At 40.6% G+C, this 16,292-nt stretch overlaps 2 protein-coding genes across 2 annotated transcripts in view; both read right to left on the bottom strand.

Moving 5' to 3' along the window:
* The window catches only part of MOB3B (MOB kinase activator 3B), a 206,350-nt gene that overhangs the window by 163,417 nt on the left and 26,641 nt on the right, over positions 1–16,292 (bottom strand). The gene's annotated exons all lie outside the window — the stretch shown is intronic.
* On the bottom strand, positions 5,557–6,102 carry LOC116566029 (ubiquitin-40S ribosomal protein S27a). Its single transcript, XM_032300006.1, has one exon. The coding sequence runs from the start codon at positions 6,065–6,067 to the stop codon at positions 5,597–5,599; it is 471 nt and encodes a 156-aa protein (XP_032155897.1). The 5' UTR covers positions 6,068–6,102; the 3' UTR covers positions 5,557–5,596.

Here is a 16,292-nt window from a genome sequence, read left to right as displayed (position 1 = left end):
GAATCTCGCTCTGTCTCCCAGCCTGGAGTGCAGTGGTGCGATCTCGGCTCACTGCAACCTCCACCTCCTGGGTTGAAGCGATTCTTCTGCCTCAGCCTCCCAAGTAGCTGGGACTATAGGCACGTGCCACCATGCCTGGCAAATTTTTGTATTTTTAGTAGAGACGGGATTTCATTATATCGGCCAGGCTGGTCTCAAACTCCTGACCTCATGCTCTGCCTGCCTCAGCCTCCCAAAGTGCTGGGATTACAGGCATGAGCCACTGTGACTGGCCAAGAACATACATTTGTAACAGTGTCACCCCTCCCCCATTCCGCATAAGAGTTGTGTTCATATGACAAGATTTGGATCCTGAAGATCTTGTTAAAATGCAAATTGTGATTCAACAGGTCTGGTTGAGGTGATGCATTTCTAATGAACTGCTGGTGATGCTGATGCTGCTAGTCTGTGGGCCACAATCAGAGTGGCAAGGTAGGGTAAAACAGCTATAAATTAAAATAAAATGGCCAGGCAAGGCGGCTCACACTGTAATTCCAGCACTTTAGGAGGCTGAGGTAGGAGGATCACTTGAGCCCAGGAGTTCAAGACTAGCCTGGGCAGCCTGGTGAGACTTTGTCTCTACAAGCAATTTTTAAAAATTAGCTGGGCACAGTGGTGTACAGCTACAGTCCCAGCTACTTGGGAGGCTGACGCAGGAGGATCACCTGAGCCCTGGAGGCCAAGGCTGCAGTGAGCCATGACTGTATCACCATATTCCAGCCTGGTAACAGAGAGACCCTGTCTCCAAAATAAATAAATAAATAGATAAATAAATAAAATGAATGGAGCTGAGGGAGTCAGAAGGGACTTTGAGGCAGGGTTAGCTACTGTATCCCTGTTCCTGCATGCATGGGGGACATTTTCACCACAGCTTTGCCACACTGTGTTAGTTTTCTCATGCCTCTTCCACTAGGCTGGGAGCTCCTTGAAGACAAGGAGCTCATCCTGATGGCCCCTAAGGACTGCTGAACTCAATTCAGAAACTCAATTCAACCTTTGTGTAAATAAATGAACAAAGTAATGAATGTATGAATGTATGAAATTCATGTAATGAATGAAATTGAGGGAACTACTGTTGGTTAGTGTATTAAAGTCTAAATGGGTTCAAACTTCCTGTTTCTGAATTACTGGACTAACTTCATATATTACCAGTGTTGAGAGTATTAAGTGCTTTATTGAGTTTGATATCCAGGCAAGAGAACCATCAGGAAAGATTAACCCTGGACATTCACTTTAGAAACATAAAGTTTTAAGAGTTCCCTTTACTGTTACATAAAAAAATAAGACCCAGAACTATCTTCTCCTCTCAAGAGACATCTATCCTGGGGGAACAGGAAATACAGTTCCCAGCCAGCATATCACTAGGACAACATCTCTTACAAAACAATCATGCTGGCAGCGTATTACTATAATTAGCATAGATTCTCTTCTAAGGCGCGCAGAAGCGTTATCTCTCTATGCAATACCAGTTTAAAGATTTTCTAAGCAATATCACAAAAAACAAACAAGCAAAAACCTCTCATTACTTTTATGACAAAAATACAGCAAGTTTTCCAACTGAGTTGTCACATCGGTGTCCATTTTTACTGTTAAGTCATGCTGTGTTTACATGGGTAATCCTACTGCAGAAGCAAGTGGAGATTAAGTTTGCCAAGTAAACCACTGTAGCAAAGTCTGGTTTTATTGCCAGGAGTTAGAAACCTGTTAAACTCAGAAGGACCACTGGAAATATTAAGTTTCACCGGACAACAATAGGAAGCACTTGCCTAAACGTGATCTGCATACACAGCATGCATTCTTCTCATCAGAGCCTCAAGTTCTCTTCAATTGGTCAGTTCAGGACCTGGTTTCCTATGGCTCTTTTGTTGCAAATTGGGACATTATATATAAGAACAGTATAATCTCAGCTTCTTTTTATTATTATTTTTTTGAGACAGAGTCTCATTGTGTCACCAGGCTGGAGTGCAGTGGCGTGATCTTGGCTCACTGCAACCTCCACCTCCTGGGTTCAAGCGATTCCCTGCCTCAGCCTCCCAAGCAGCTGGGACTACAAATACGTACCAGCTAATTTTTGTGTTTTTGGTAGAGACAGGGTTTCACCATGTTGGCCAGGATGGTCTCAATCTCTTGACCTCGTGATCTGCCTGCCTTGTCCTCCCAAAGTGCTGGGATTACAGGCATGAGCCACCGTGCCCAGTCAATATCAACTTCTAAACTTCTCCAGGTACATGTAAAAGTTTAGTTCTATAGCCTAAATATTTAAAAATATGGATGTGGTTAACTGTGGTTCATCTCAATAGAATAATAGGACTCCAATAAATATGAGGCATTCCATTTACAACAGGGCAACTGTAATTTGGTGTGTTTTAAAATTTAGCTCTGGTTTAATCGAGTCATCCCAAGCAGTCCAACATATTTGTCTTTGTCAGTAAAGGAATCCATCCACTCTAAACTCTCCCTAGGCTCCTGAAGAACTTTAAAATTGTTCCTTCATTAATGCTCTCAGCACTCCTGTGGCCTCATTATGCTATTGTTATTAAGCATTTTATTTTCTTGGTCCCAAGGGTTCCCAAAGCACATACATGCTCCCCAGCAGACATTCATGTTTTCCTCCAGAAGAGCTGGTTTCCCATTCATGATCTAAAACAAATGTTAATTAAAATGATGGTTAAGATGGCCCATACTTTTCCCAAACATTTTCAAACTTGGCAGCATTCCACCCTCCTCTTCCTATATTCCAAGAAACTCCAGCAAGTGATTAGTCTTCTTCATAGAGTAAACAATACCTAGGCAAAAGCAGTCAAAGAATATTCTGAGTAGCTTCCCAGAAAGATGTTCTTAGAAAAACTCCCTGTTGGTGCTCTCATACATCAGAGAGGTTCAATTCCTACAGCCTTTGTGGAGGTCACTTGAAAGCCCAGCTACCTTTTGACTCACAAATCCCTTCTGGGAAATTTTCCTAAGGAAAAATCATGGATTTTCACAAAGCTTGGATGTGAAAGCTTGTGAATGTCTTTATCACAATACTGTTTATTGTTTAAATTCAGAAACACCTAACTTCCCAAAAATCATTGAGTAGCCATATTATGAAATTCTATACAGACACATGAAAAGCTTTAATAAAATATTTAAAGATATTAAAATATTTATGATTTCATATTACACACATATAAGCAATGAAGAATTATTTCTAGAATTATCACAATTTCCTAAAATATAAACATATATATTTGGCTGTAAAGAAATAAACTCAAAATTTAATAACAATTATGTTTAGATAGGGTGGTTTTAATTTCTTTTCTGTACTTTCCTAAATTTTTGCAGTTTTATATGTCCTAAATTAAATATATACTACTTTGTAATTAAAATATAAAATTTTTTCCTTATTTCTTTTTCTTAGCAATGTGAATATGGTCTTCCTTCACATGGAGTTAATCACTAGATTAATGGGAAATTAATGAAATTAACATGGATGAACAAAAACTTACCACATACATTTGGCTTTAACTTCTTGTATTTAAATAAATTGCTCCCAGTAGATTCTCTATCAACTAGCTACAGTTTCTACTAGCTGATCCTCGTTCGAAAGCAGTCCACTGATTTTTAGTAAATCAAAATGAAACTCCAGGAAAGACAAGAAAATGAAACATGAAAAGGAAGCTGGCCTTGGTGCTGTGCACAGTGATAGAAACCATGAATATGAATAGATGGAGCATTTGGACGCAGGATAATAGAAGAGGGAAATGCTATTCAGATGACAGCTGCCAACTCCCCCTCCCTGCACTGTCACTCCCACCCCCTTCTCCAGTCCTTGATTCCCAGCCCACAGGAACGCTGTGGTGCATGTAGCCTCCATGGTATTCTCACACTCCAAAAGCACAGAAGATAAAAGGCCACTGTGTTGAAAGCTTGTGCCTCATAGAGTAACAACAGTGCTAAAAGTACTTAAAAATACGTTACTACTTTTCATATCAATCACATCGTTTGCCAAGCTACTCCCCAATCTACTGGGAGGTACAAGGGTGAGCATTGTTTAATTGGCTTTAGGAGTCGTATGAGCCGTGAGAGACCTTTAATTAGAGGAACTGTTGGAAAAAAAAAAAGCGTGTGATGTGTGTGTTAGGGAGGGGCAGGCTGGTTCTGCCATGGTCTTGGTAATCCCTTTGCAAATGCACCTTTGGACAAACTTAAAAGAAAGCAGAGGAAAGTTAGAAGGACTTACTTCTTACTAAAAGAAGTTCAAGGTAGCAGTACCCGAGGTTTTGTTCATGTACCTAATCTCTTTGAATCCAAATACCACTCTATAACGATGCTTAAACTGTTTATTCTCAATGTCAGAATTTTCTCATCTAGGTCAACAGAGAGAAAACCCTGATTCGTAGTACTGGGGTCTCATCCCAGAAACCATTGGTACTGAGGCACATACACCACTAAAAGAGGCAAGTTATTCAGTGCTAGCAGCACCTCCTATGTAGAGATAAAGACCCAACATTGCTGGATCTTCTGACTCTTTTAGAATAATTGGAAATCCATTTTTTATGCAAAATTTTTTTGTTTCAAGGTAGCAGTACCCTTGTATTTTTATATAACCTATAAGTATTTTTATAGGTTGAAAACTTAAAAGAAAAGAACTTAAAAAAAAATCAACACTTTCTATGAGCAAATTTTTTTTCTTTCTATGAGCAAACATTTCTGTGGGCCAAAATAGGCCTGTGGACTTCTAGCTTGTGACCTCTGATTTTGGAAGAACAGAATCTTAACACGGATTTTTAAGCACATTTTAAAATGCACCAAATTTATCTGTATATGCATAAATTATCATCCAATAAATTCAGTAGAAAAGGACCATGAATTTAAATTCTAAACTGCCTGACCAATTTACCTGAATCAGCTCCTAAAATCATTTTGGGTCGATTTTCCTCATTTAATTAAAATAAGAATAATCTACTAGAGTTTTACAATTTAAATGTTGACAATTGTATTTATTTTTGTACCTCAGAGCCACTGCTGATGTATTTCTTTTATGTATGAAGAGACTGAGGAATCAAGAAAAATCATGGAAAATGCAGACGATGAAGCTGGAACGCAAGAGTCCTGTCTCTTTCTGATTCAACAATCAAACAAAAACCTTCTCTAAAGATTGACCAAGAAAGCAAGCTTATTAGGTTCATGAACCAAGTCATCATGTAAACAAATTACTTTCATAATATTCCAGTAAAATGATCTCAGGTTCTCATTTAAAACTCATGGAAAGGAAATGTGTCAGATAAAGACATCTTTATCTGTTTTTAACAACTGGGATATTAATCATACCTAATCCAATGTATATATGAAAATGAGTAACTCAAATATTCACAGCCCCTATTTCCTAGGACTGATACTTTAATATTTACTAATTTGCTTTCCACACTGCCATTTCTCATTAGAAGGGCCAACTTCTAGTTTGTGAAGGAAATGAGTCATTCCATACAACCATCCCACGTTCTGAAGGACAAGTCAAAGCAGGAAATGAATGGCTTTTTTTTTTTTTGTTAGTTCATGTCTTTTATTAACTCAGTTATTTGTCTTCTGGTTTGTTGAAGCAGTAAGTCAGACAACATTTGCCACAATAATGTCTGTCAAAATGGCTTGCCATAAACACTCCAGCACCACATTCATCAGAAGGGCACTCTCGACGAAGGCGACTAATTTTGCCATTCTCATCCACCTTATAGTATTTCAGAACCGCCAGCTTGACCTTCTTTCTCTTGTGCTTATTCTTCTTGGGAGTGGTGTAAGACTTCTTCTTCCTTTTCTTAGCACCACCACGAAGTCTCAACACAAGATGAAGAGTAGACTCCTTCTGAATGTTGTAGTCAGACAAAGTACGTCCATCTTCCAGTTGCTTGCCAGCAAAGATCAGTCTTTGCTGATCAGGAGGAATTCCTTCCTTATCCTGGATCTTGGCCTTTACATTTTCTATCGTATCCGAGGGTTCAACCTCGAGGGTGATGGTCTTCCCCGTAAGGGTTTTCACGAAAATCTGCATTTTGGTGGCGGCCCCGCCTGAGGCGCAGATGGCCTGAATGGCTTTTGGTATTTTTTCTGCACTAGTACAGAAAAACCATGTATCTAATCATGAAGGATCTGAACTTTGGGACAATCACTTTTTCAAGATATTGTTTGCAACTTTGAGAACATTCTTATATATTAATGTAAACTAGAATTATAATTTTGCTATTGTTTTATGTTGAAAGGAAATCTACAGCTATCACTAAATGTTTATGAATTTTTCATCTACAATCAATCTTTCAATTAGTCTTACACAAGGTCAGTCTCAAGGTAGATTTCTGTTTTTAACATCTAACTTAACTACATCTTGCTGACCAGGCCCGGTGGCTCACGCTTGTAATCCCAGCATTTTGGAAGGCCATGGCGGGTGGATCACGACGTCAGGAGTTCAAGACCAGCCTGGCCAACACGGTGAAACCCTGTTTCTACTAAAAATACAAAAGTTAGCTGGGCATGGTGGTGCGCACCTATAGTTCTAGCTACTCGGGATGCTAAAACAGGAGAATCACTTGAACCACGGAGGCAGAGGTTGCAGTGAGCCAAGATCTCACCACTGCACTGCAACCTGGCGACAGAGCAAGACTCAGTCTCAAAAAAAAAATATTGTTGTTAAATGCTGTGGAAGGTTTGACTAGACCTCAGAGCTATCAAGAACTTATAAATAATGGTTAACAATCACCATTAGCGTGTTTATAGCAGAAATCCAGAACTAAAATTCACTTGAATTGAATCTGGTTCACCTTCTTTAATTTCTTTTTTTTTTTTTTTTTTTTTTGAGACGGAGTTTCGCTCTTGTTACCCAGGCTGGAGTGCAATGGCGCGATCTCGGCTCACTGCAACCTCCGCCTCCTGGGTTCAGGCAATTCTCCTGCCTCAGCCTCCTGAGTAGCTGGGATTACAGGAATGCACCACCATGCCCAGCTAATTTTTGTATTTTTAGTAGAGACAGGGTTTCACCATGTTGACCAGGATGGTCTCGAGCTCTTGACCTCGTGATCCACCTGCCTCGGCCTCCCAAAGTGCTGGGATTACAGGCGTGAGCCACCGCGCCCGGCCAAAGGTGCATTACTTGAACCCAGGAGGCAGAGGTTGCACTAAGCTGAGGTTGCGCCACTGCACTCCAGTCTGGGCAACAGAGTGAGACTCTGTCTCAAAAAAAAAAAAAAAAAAAAAGCAAGCACTATTTGTGAGATAGGGATCTACATAAGTGACGTAATGAACGTCCAGCAAGGGAAAGTCAGAGATCGAAACTGTTAGGGTAGCCTTTTCTTTGCTTGACAAAAAACAGAATTTATTAGGTAAAAGGAATTTTAAATATTAAAGTTCAAATTTTACCTGTAGTCCTTGACGCTGTTTCAGGAAAAACCCACTCTCAACAAACACGGCAAAGACTGGAATCTGGCCCTGTTTGTCCTTCCCTTTTTTTTGCCATCAATTCACCCCTTATTTTTCTTCCATATGTACAGCATCCTTCTTCCTATAAATTTGATAGATCTTCAGTTTCCAGTCATGATTTGCTAAGCATAGTGCTGCAAGCTCGACTTATATACTTCACTGACTACTGTCAGATCTAATGAGGTGATGAGAGAATTCTCCATTTCAAAACCACAACAATCTTTATATCCTCAGGTCCAGCCCTTTAGGACCTGAGTTATTGATCTAGGTCTCCTATACAATATCAAACCAAATAATATTTAATACTAATTCCAACTATCTCTTCCCTATTCATATACTTATTTAGGATTTATCTGTCACTCTTCCTGTAAAGTCTAGGGACTAGACAGCTACCTCTTTAACTTATCATCCTGTATATAGCATTTTACCTCTGAATAATTCACAAACTACAGAATACTCCACACCAGATTAAAGGTATGCACTGGATATAGTTTTTAAACACAAAAACACCTGTCAGCCAACTGAGGACTGTGTGAGAAGGCTACAGTCCTGAGATGGCCACGTACACATCAGGTGTCCCTCTCTTCCCCAGGCACACAGCCAGGGCAGCTCTCAGCTAAGCAGCAGACAGAAGCTTTTCTAGCTTCAGAATCTTTCTTAACACAGCCTCTCTAGGCAGCCACTACTAAAGGGTCAGACTTGGTCCTCCAGATGTAAAGTTTTGTATTGTGGCTTCTAAGCCTTCAATCTACCAGGACGCCCAAACTAAATTTTTACAGACTCGAGTAGCTTCAGTCTTTCTAAAGAGAAATGTCACAAGAAAGTAGGCACAAATCTCTTTTTATCCAGTTTTTAGCCTAAGTGTTAAGATCAGCATATTTAAAACATGGTGTCAGCCTTTGCGACAAAGTCCTCTATTATCCTGTTCATCTCCCTGCTGAATTCTTAGCAACCTCCCTCAGAGATCTGCAGACCTTTTGCTTGCAGGGAGAGGTAGTTTCTCAAAGCCATAAGTGTGAGTTCAGAGAATGAGAGGTGCTGACTTCATTGTTTCCCAATTCAGTGAAGTGGGAGCAGACTTCAAGCACCTAATTCTCCACAAATAAAAAGCTAGGGGTGACTAAACTGGAGAAAGAACATGATATACGTGTTGGGTCTAAGAATCAGAAGAAAACAGGAGGGCAAGGGAAGGACAAGGAGTTGAAAAAATTTCAACTTGCCTTTACAAGGTACCTGTATTTTACTAGAGGAAAATTTGACCACAAACGTAAAATCTATTACTTCTCATTTCAAGTTCTTGTCCTCTCCATCTGCTCCAATTCAGAGCCCAAATGCCCTAAAAGAGCAAGATAAGATAAAGTAACGAGACCAGCAGGATGATCCAAGATGGCCCAATAGGACCAGCTTCAGAGTGCAGTTCCCAGCGAGAACACAGAGGGTGAGTGATTACCGCATTTCCAAACGAGTTTTTACCACCCACAGACCAGGAGATTCCCAGGTGGAAAAGCGCCACGAGTCTTCACCAGAGTGCAGTGGGTCTCCGAAAAAAAACTCACACAAATCCGGGCTGCGGTTTCAACTGGTGCCTGGAACGCCTGGGAGACAGAGTCGCCCATTCAACTGAAAAAAAGGGAGCTAAAACAGGGACCCAGGTGATCTGGCTCTGCGGGTCCCATCCCCACAAAGACCAGCTATCTGAAACGCTATGGATTAAGAGTTTCACAGCAAGCACAGCTAGACCCAGGATGGTCCAGCTCTGTAGGGAGAAGGGTGTCCTTCAGTACTGAGGCAATCCACCACTACCAAGGCAGTCTGCTGTTACTAAGGCAGTCCACTATTACCCAGGCAGTCCACCATTACCGAGACAGTGTGCCATTACTTAGGCAGACCACCATTATTTAGGCAGACCGCCATTACCAAGGCAGTTCTAACTATACCTCTATAAACAAAACTGCAAGGAAATTCACACAGCAGCTGGGCAGAGCCCACGACAGCTCAGCAATGCCTCTGCTGGCAGACTGTGACTAGGCTACCTCCTTACTGGGCAGGGCATCTCTGAAAAAAGGCAGCAGTACATTAGGAACTTATAAATAAAGCCCCACCATCCCAGGACAGAGCACCTGGGGAAAAAAGGTGGTTATGAGTTCTGCTGCAGCAGACTTAAATGTACCTGCCCAGCAGCTCTGAACGGAACAATGGAGCTCACAGCTCAGCACTTGAGCTCCTATAAGGGACAGACTGTCTCCTCTGGCAGCTCCGCAACCCCTGTATATCCAAAGAGACACCTCATAAAGGAGAGCTCAGGCTGACATCTGGCAGGTATTCTTCTGGGACAAAGATAATAGAAGAAGAAACTGGCAGTAACCCTTACTGTTCTGCAGCCACCGCAGGTGATTCCCCAGGCAAGCAGGGTCTGGAGTGGACCTCCAGCAGTCCTACAGCAAAGGGACCTGACTGTTAGAAGGAAAACTAAAAAACAGAAAGAACTTCATCATCAACAAAAAGGACATCCGTTCAGAGACCCCATCCAAAAGTACCAATTACAAAGGCCACAGGTAGATAAATCCACAAAGATGGGAAGAAACCAGTGCAAAAAGGGTGAAAACACCCAAAAGCAGAACGCCTCTCCTCCTACAAGGGATCACAACTCCTCACCAACAAGGGAACAAGGCTGGATGGAGAATAAGTCTGATGAACTGACAGAAACAGCCTTCAGAAAGTGGGTAATAACAAACTTCTCTGAGCTAAAAGAACATGTTCTATCCCAATGCAAAGAAACTAAGAACCTTGAAAAAAGGATTGACGAAACGCTAACGAGAATAAACAGCTTAGAGAAGAATATAAATGAATTGATGGAGCTGAAAAACACAACATGAGAACTTCACAAAGCATACACAAGTTTCAACAGCTGATTGACCAAGCAGACGAAAGGATATCAGAGATTGAAGATCAATGCAATGAAATAAAACAGGAAGGCAAGATAGGAGAAAAAAGGAGTAAAAAGAAATGAACAAATCCTCCAAGAAATACGGGATTATGTGAAAAGACCTAATCTACATTTGATAGGTGTATCTGAATGTGATGGAGAGAATGAATCCAAGCTGCAAAACATTCTTCAGGATATTATCCAGGAGAACTTCCCCAAACTAGAAAGGCAGGCCAATATTCAGGTACAAGAAACACAGAGAACACCACAAAGATATTCCTCAAGAAGAGCAACATCGAGGCGCATAATCATCAAATTCACCAGGGTTGAAATGAAAGAAAAAATGCTAAGGGCAGCCAGAGAGAAAGATCACGTTATCCAGAAAGGTAAGTCCATCAGACTCACAGCAGATCTCTCTGCAGAAACCCTAAAAGGCAGAAGACAGTGGGGACTAACATTCAACATCCTTAAAGAAAAGAACTTTCAACCTAGAATTTCATATCCAGCCAAACTAAGCTTCATAAGCGAAGGAGAAATAAAATCCTCTATGAACAAGCAATTACTCAGAGATTTCATCACCACCAGGCCTGCTTTACAAGAGCTCCTGAAAGAAGCACTAAACATGGAAAGGAACAACCAGTACCAGCCACTCCAAAGCCATACCAAATAGTAAACAGCATTTACACAATGAAGAAACTGTGTCAACTAATGGGCAAAACAACAAGCTAGGATCAAAATGGCAGGATCAAATTCACACATAACAATATCAATCTTAAATGTAAATGGGCTAAATGCCCCAATCAAAAGACACGGACTGGCAAATTGGATAAAAAGTAAAACCCATTGGTGTGCTGTATCCAGGAAACCCATTTCATGTGCAAGGATACATATAGGCTCAGAATAAAGGGATGGAGGAATATTTACCAAGCCAATGGAGAGCAAAAAAAAAAAAAGCAGGAGTTGCAATCCTAGTCTTTGATAAAACAGACTTTAAACCAAAAAAGATCAAAGGAGACAAAGAGCAATACATAATGGTAAAAGGATCAATACAACAAGAAGAACTAACAATCTGAAATATGTACACATGCAATACAAGAGCACCCAGATACATAAAGCAAGTTCTTAACGACATACAAAGGGACTCAGACTCCCATACAATAATAGTGGCAGACGTTAACACCCCATTGTCAATATTAGACAGATCAACCAGACAGAAAATTAACAAGGATATACAGGACTTGAACTCAGAACTGGACCAAGTAAACCTAATAGACATTTACAGAACTCTCCACCCCAAATCCACAGAATATACATTCTTCTCAGCACCACATCACGCCTATTCTAATACTGACCATATTATTGGAAGTAAATCACTCCTCAGGAAATGCAAAAGAATGGAAATCATAACAAACAATCTCTCAGACCACAGTGTGATCAAATTAGAACTCAGGATTTAGAAACTAACTCAGAACAGCACAACTTCATGGAAACTGAACACTGGCTCTTGAATGTTGACTGGATAAACAATGAAATGAAGGCAGAAATAAAGATGTTCTTCAAAACCAGCAAGAACAAAGACACAACATACCAGAATCTCTGGGACACATTTAAAGCAGTGTCTAGACGAAAATTTAAAGCAATAAATGCCCACATGAGAAGCAACGAAAGACCTAAAATCGACACCTATCATCAAAATTGAAAGAGCTAGAGTAGAAAGATAAAAAAAAAAAAAACTAAAAAGCTAGCAGAATACAAGAAATAACTAAGATCAGAGCAGAACTGAAGGAGATAGAGACATAAAAAACCCTTCAAAAAATTAACAAATCCAGGAGCTGGTTTTTTTTTTTAAAGATCAACAAAATAGACAGACCACTAGCCAGATTAATAAAAAAGAAAAGAAAGAAGAATCAAATAGATGCAATAAAAAGCTATCACTTTTTTTGCTTATTAAAGGGGTATCACCACAGATTCCACAGAAATACAAACTACCATCAGAGATTACTATAAACAACTCTATGCACATAAACCAGTAAACCTGAAAGAAATGGATAAATTCCTGGTCACTTGCACACTCCCAAGCCTAAACCAGGAAGAAGTCGAAACCCTGACTAGACCAATAACAAGGGCTGAAGTTGATGTAGCAATTAATAGCCTACCTACCAAAAAAAGCCCAGATCCAGATGGGTTCACAGCTGAATTCTACCAGACATACAAAGAGGAGCTGGTACCACTCCTTCTGAAACTATTCCAAACAATCCAAAAAGAGGGAATCCTTCCCAAATCATTTCATGAGACCAATATCATCCTGATACCAAAACCTGGCAGAGACTCAACAAGAAAAGAAAACTTCAGGCTCATATCCATGATGAACATAGACACAAAAATCTTCAATAAAATATTGGCAAACTGATTGCAACAGCACATCAAAAAGCTTATCCATCACAATGAAGTAGGCTTCATCCTGGGGATGCAAGACTGGTTCAACATACACAAGTCTATAAATATAATCCACCACATAAACACAACTGAAGACAAAAACCACATGATAATCTCAATTGATGCAGAGAAGGCCTCTGACAGAATTCATCAGCCCTTTATGCTAAAAACTCTCAATAAACTAGGTATCAATGGACTGTATCTCAAAATAATAAAAGCTATTTATGACAAACCCACAGCCAATATCATACTGAATGAGCAAAAACTGGAAGCATTCCCTTTGAAATCTGGCACTAGACAAGGATGCCCTCTCTCATCACTCCTATTCAATATAGTATTGGAAGTTCTAGCCAGAGCAATCAGGCAAGAAAAAGAAATAAAGGGTATTCAAATAGGAAAGGAGGAAGTCAAATTGTCTCTAATGCAGATGACATGATTGTATATTTAGAAGACCCCATTGTCTCAGCCCAAAATCTCCTGAAACTGATAAGCAACTTTAGCAAAGTCTCAGGATACAAAACCAATGTGCAGAAATCACAAGCATTCCTACACACCAATAACAGACTTAAAGAGAGCCAAATCAAGAACAAACCGCCATTCACAACTGCTACAAAGAGAATAAAACACCTAGAAATACAACTAACAAAGGAACTCTTCAAGGAGAACTACAAACCACTGCTCAAGGAAATAAGAAAGGACACAAACAGATGGAAAAACATTCCATGCTGATGGTTAGGAAGAATCAATATTGTGAAAATGGGCATACTGCCCAAACTAATATGTAGATTCAATGCTATCCCTGTTAAGCTACCTATGACCCTCTTCACAGTACTGGAAAAAAACACCTTAAACTTCATATGGAACCAAAAGAGAGCCCGCATAGCCAAGTCAATTCTAAGCAAAAAGAACAAAGCTGGAGGCACCATGCTACCTGATTTCAAACTACACTACAAGGCTACAGTAATCAAAACAGCATGGTACAGGTACCAAAACAGAGATATAGACCAATGGAACAGAACAGAGGCCTCGGAGGCAACGCCATACATCTACAACCATCCGGTCTTTGACAAACCTGACAAAAACAAGCAATGGGGAAAGGATTCCGTGTTTAATAAATGGTGTTGGGAAAACTGGCTAGCCATGTGCAGTAAGCAGAAACTGGACCCCTTCCTGACACCTTACACTAAAATTAACTCCAGATGGATTAAAGACTAAAATATAAGACCTAACAGCATAAAAACCCTAGAAGAAAACCTAGGCAAAACCATTCAGGATATAGGCATAGGCAAGTACTTCGTGACTAAAACACCAAAAGCACTGGCAACAAAAGCCAAAATAGACAAATGGGATCTAATTAAACTCCAGAACTTCTACACAGCAAAAGAAAGAATCATTAGAGTGAACCGGCAACCAACAGAATGGGAAAAAATTTTTGCAATCTACCCATCTGACAAAGGGCTAATATCCAGCATCTACAAAGAACTAAAACAGATTTACAAGAAGAAAACAAACCCATTCAAAAGTGGGCAAGGGATATGAACAGACACTTTTCAAAAGAAGACAGATATGAGGCCAACAAACATACGAAAAAATGCACATCATTACCGGTCATTAGGGAAATGCAAATCAAAACCACATTGAGATGCCATCTCACGCTAGGTGGAATGGCGATCATTAAAAAATCTGGAAGCAACAGATGCTGGAGAGGATATGGAGAAATAGGAACACTTTTACACTGTTGGTGGGAGTGTAAATTAGCTCAACCATTGTGGAAGAGACTGTGGCAATTCCTCAAGGACCTAGAAATAGAAATTCCATTTGACCCAGCAATCCCATTACTGGGTATATACCCAAAGGATAATAAATCATTCTATTATAAAGACACATGAACACGTATGTTCACTGTGGCACTGTTTACAATAGTGAACACCTGGAACCAACCCAAATGCCCATCGATGATAGACTGGACAAGGAAAATGTGGCACATATACACCATGGAATACTATGCAGCTATAAAAAACGATGAATTCATGTCATTTGTAGGGACACGGATGAATCTGGAAACCATCATTCTCAGCAAACTGACACAAGAACAGAAAATCAAACATCACATGTTCTCACTCATAGGCAGTTATTGAACAATGAGAACACATGGACACAGGGAGGGGAGCATCACACACTGGGGTCTGTTGGGGGTGCTAGAGGGACAGTGGGGAGTAGGGAGTTGGGGTGGGATAACATGGGGAGAAATGCCAGATATAGATGACGGGGATGGAGGCAGCAAACCACATTGCCATGTGTGTACCTATGCAACAATCCTGCATGTTGCGCACATGTACCCCAGAGCCTAAAGTGTAATAAAATATACTAAAAAAAAAAAAAAAGTAACAAGACCATGAAATTCTCTTAAATTAACAAATTACTATAAACAAAAATCAAAGTGGAGGCAGGTCCAGCCCCCACTGACTAAGCATGTTCTTCGGGTTGGAGATGTGGCCACTCTGTCCTAGAAGGTGGCCCTGCTTTCTCCGTCAGCAGCAGCCTCAGTCAGGTGTCCTGTGCTCCTGTCTCTTCTTCCTGCATACTTTGCCCCAGATTCTGACTGGAACCTTGCTAAAATACTGATTAACCCTCTGTAAAGTTTGGCTGTCCAGTGGCACCAGAATCATAGGATAATTAGTGTAGTGGACCCCGTAATGTGCCATCTGATTCCTTTAGGACTAGGGCATTTGTTCTCCCAGTTCAAAGTGTTAGAGTCTGACAGCTCTCAAAGAAGCAAGCTTAGTTAGAGAGTGCCATCTCCCTGGGGGGAGTCTGCCCTCTGGGGGTTGGGCAACCATTGTCAATGACTGGCTGATAGAAGAACAAAAAGGCCTTGCCCCCTTGCCTTAATTCAGGACCACTGTTGAGGCTGTCCGAGCTCCAGAGCCCCCTGTGCACCACAGCCATCTTCTCCCTCTGTTCCGGTCTCCAGCTTTCATTTCCCTGCCAGTCCTTGTTGCCATAAGCTGTTCCTAATCAACCTCCTACATGCGAATCACAGGGTCTCGAAGTGAGATTCCTGGACAAGTGAACTGTGACCATCAGACACAAAGTACAAATAGTGCTTCATTATCCTTTGCTCACTTTAAATTCATACATTGTTTACTGACATTCCTAATGCTTGCATCTGCCACATTTATACTTTGGTATTCAGCAGACACACAGGGACATGCCTAGGCTGTCTGTCCCCCAGTCCAGTGATAACAATGCTACTGCAGGATTTGTACTGTGATTTTAAAAGATGCAGTCTTCATTTTGCGTGTTTCTGATATGCACCCATTTCAGTGAGCACAGTTTAAATGACACCCATCCTACAACCACCCTATTCAAATTTCAGTTTTCACAGGATATTATATTAGTAACTGGAGGAAGTATGCTCTTCAGCCCATACTACTACATAAAT

This window comes from Sapajus apella, unplaced genomic scaffold (genome assembly GCF_009761245.1).
Source record: "Sapajus apella isolate SASKATOON/1434 unplaced genomic scaffold, GSC_monkey_1.0 scaffold42, whole genome shotgun sequence".
Lineage (NCBI taxonomy): Eukaryota > Metazoa > Chordata > Mammalia > Primates > Cebidae > Sapajus > Sapajus apella.
This window is presented reverse-complemented; position numbering and strand designations above follow the sequence as displayed.

Bases quoted from the DNA above. Each gene is read 5' to 3' on its own strand.
- LOC116566029 (XM_032300006.1), bottom strand. From the start codon at position 6,067: ATGCAGATTTTCGTGAAAACCCTTACGGGGAAGACCATCACCCTCGAG.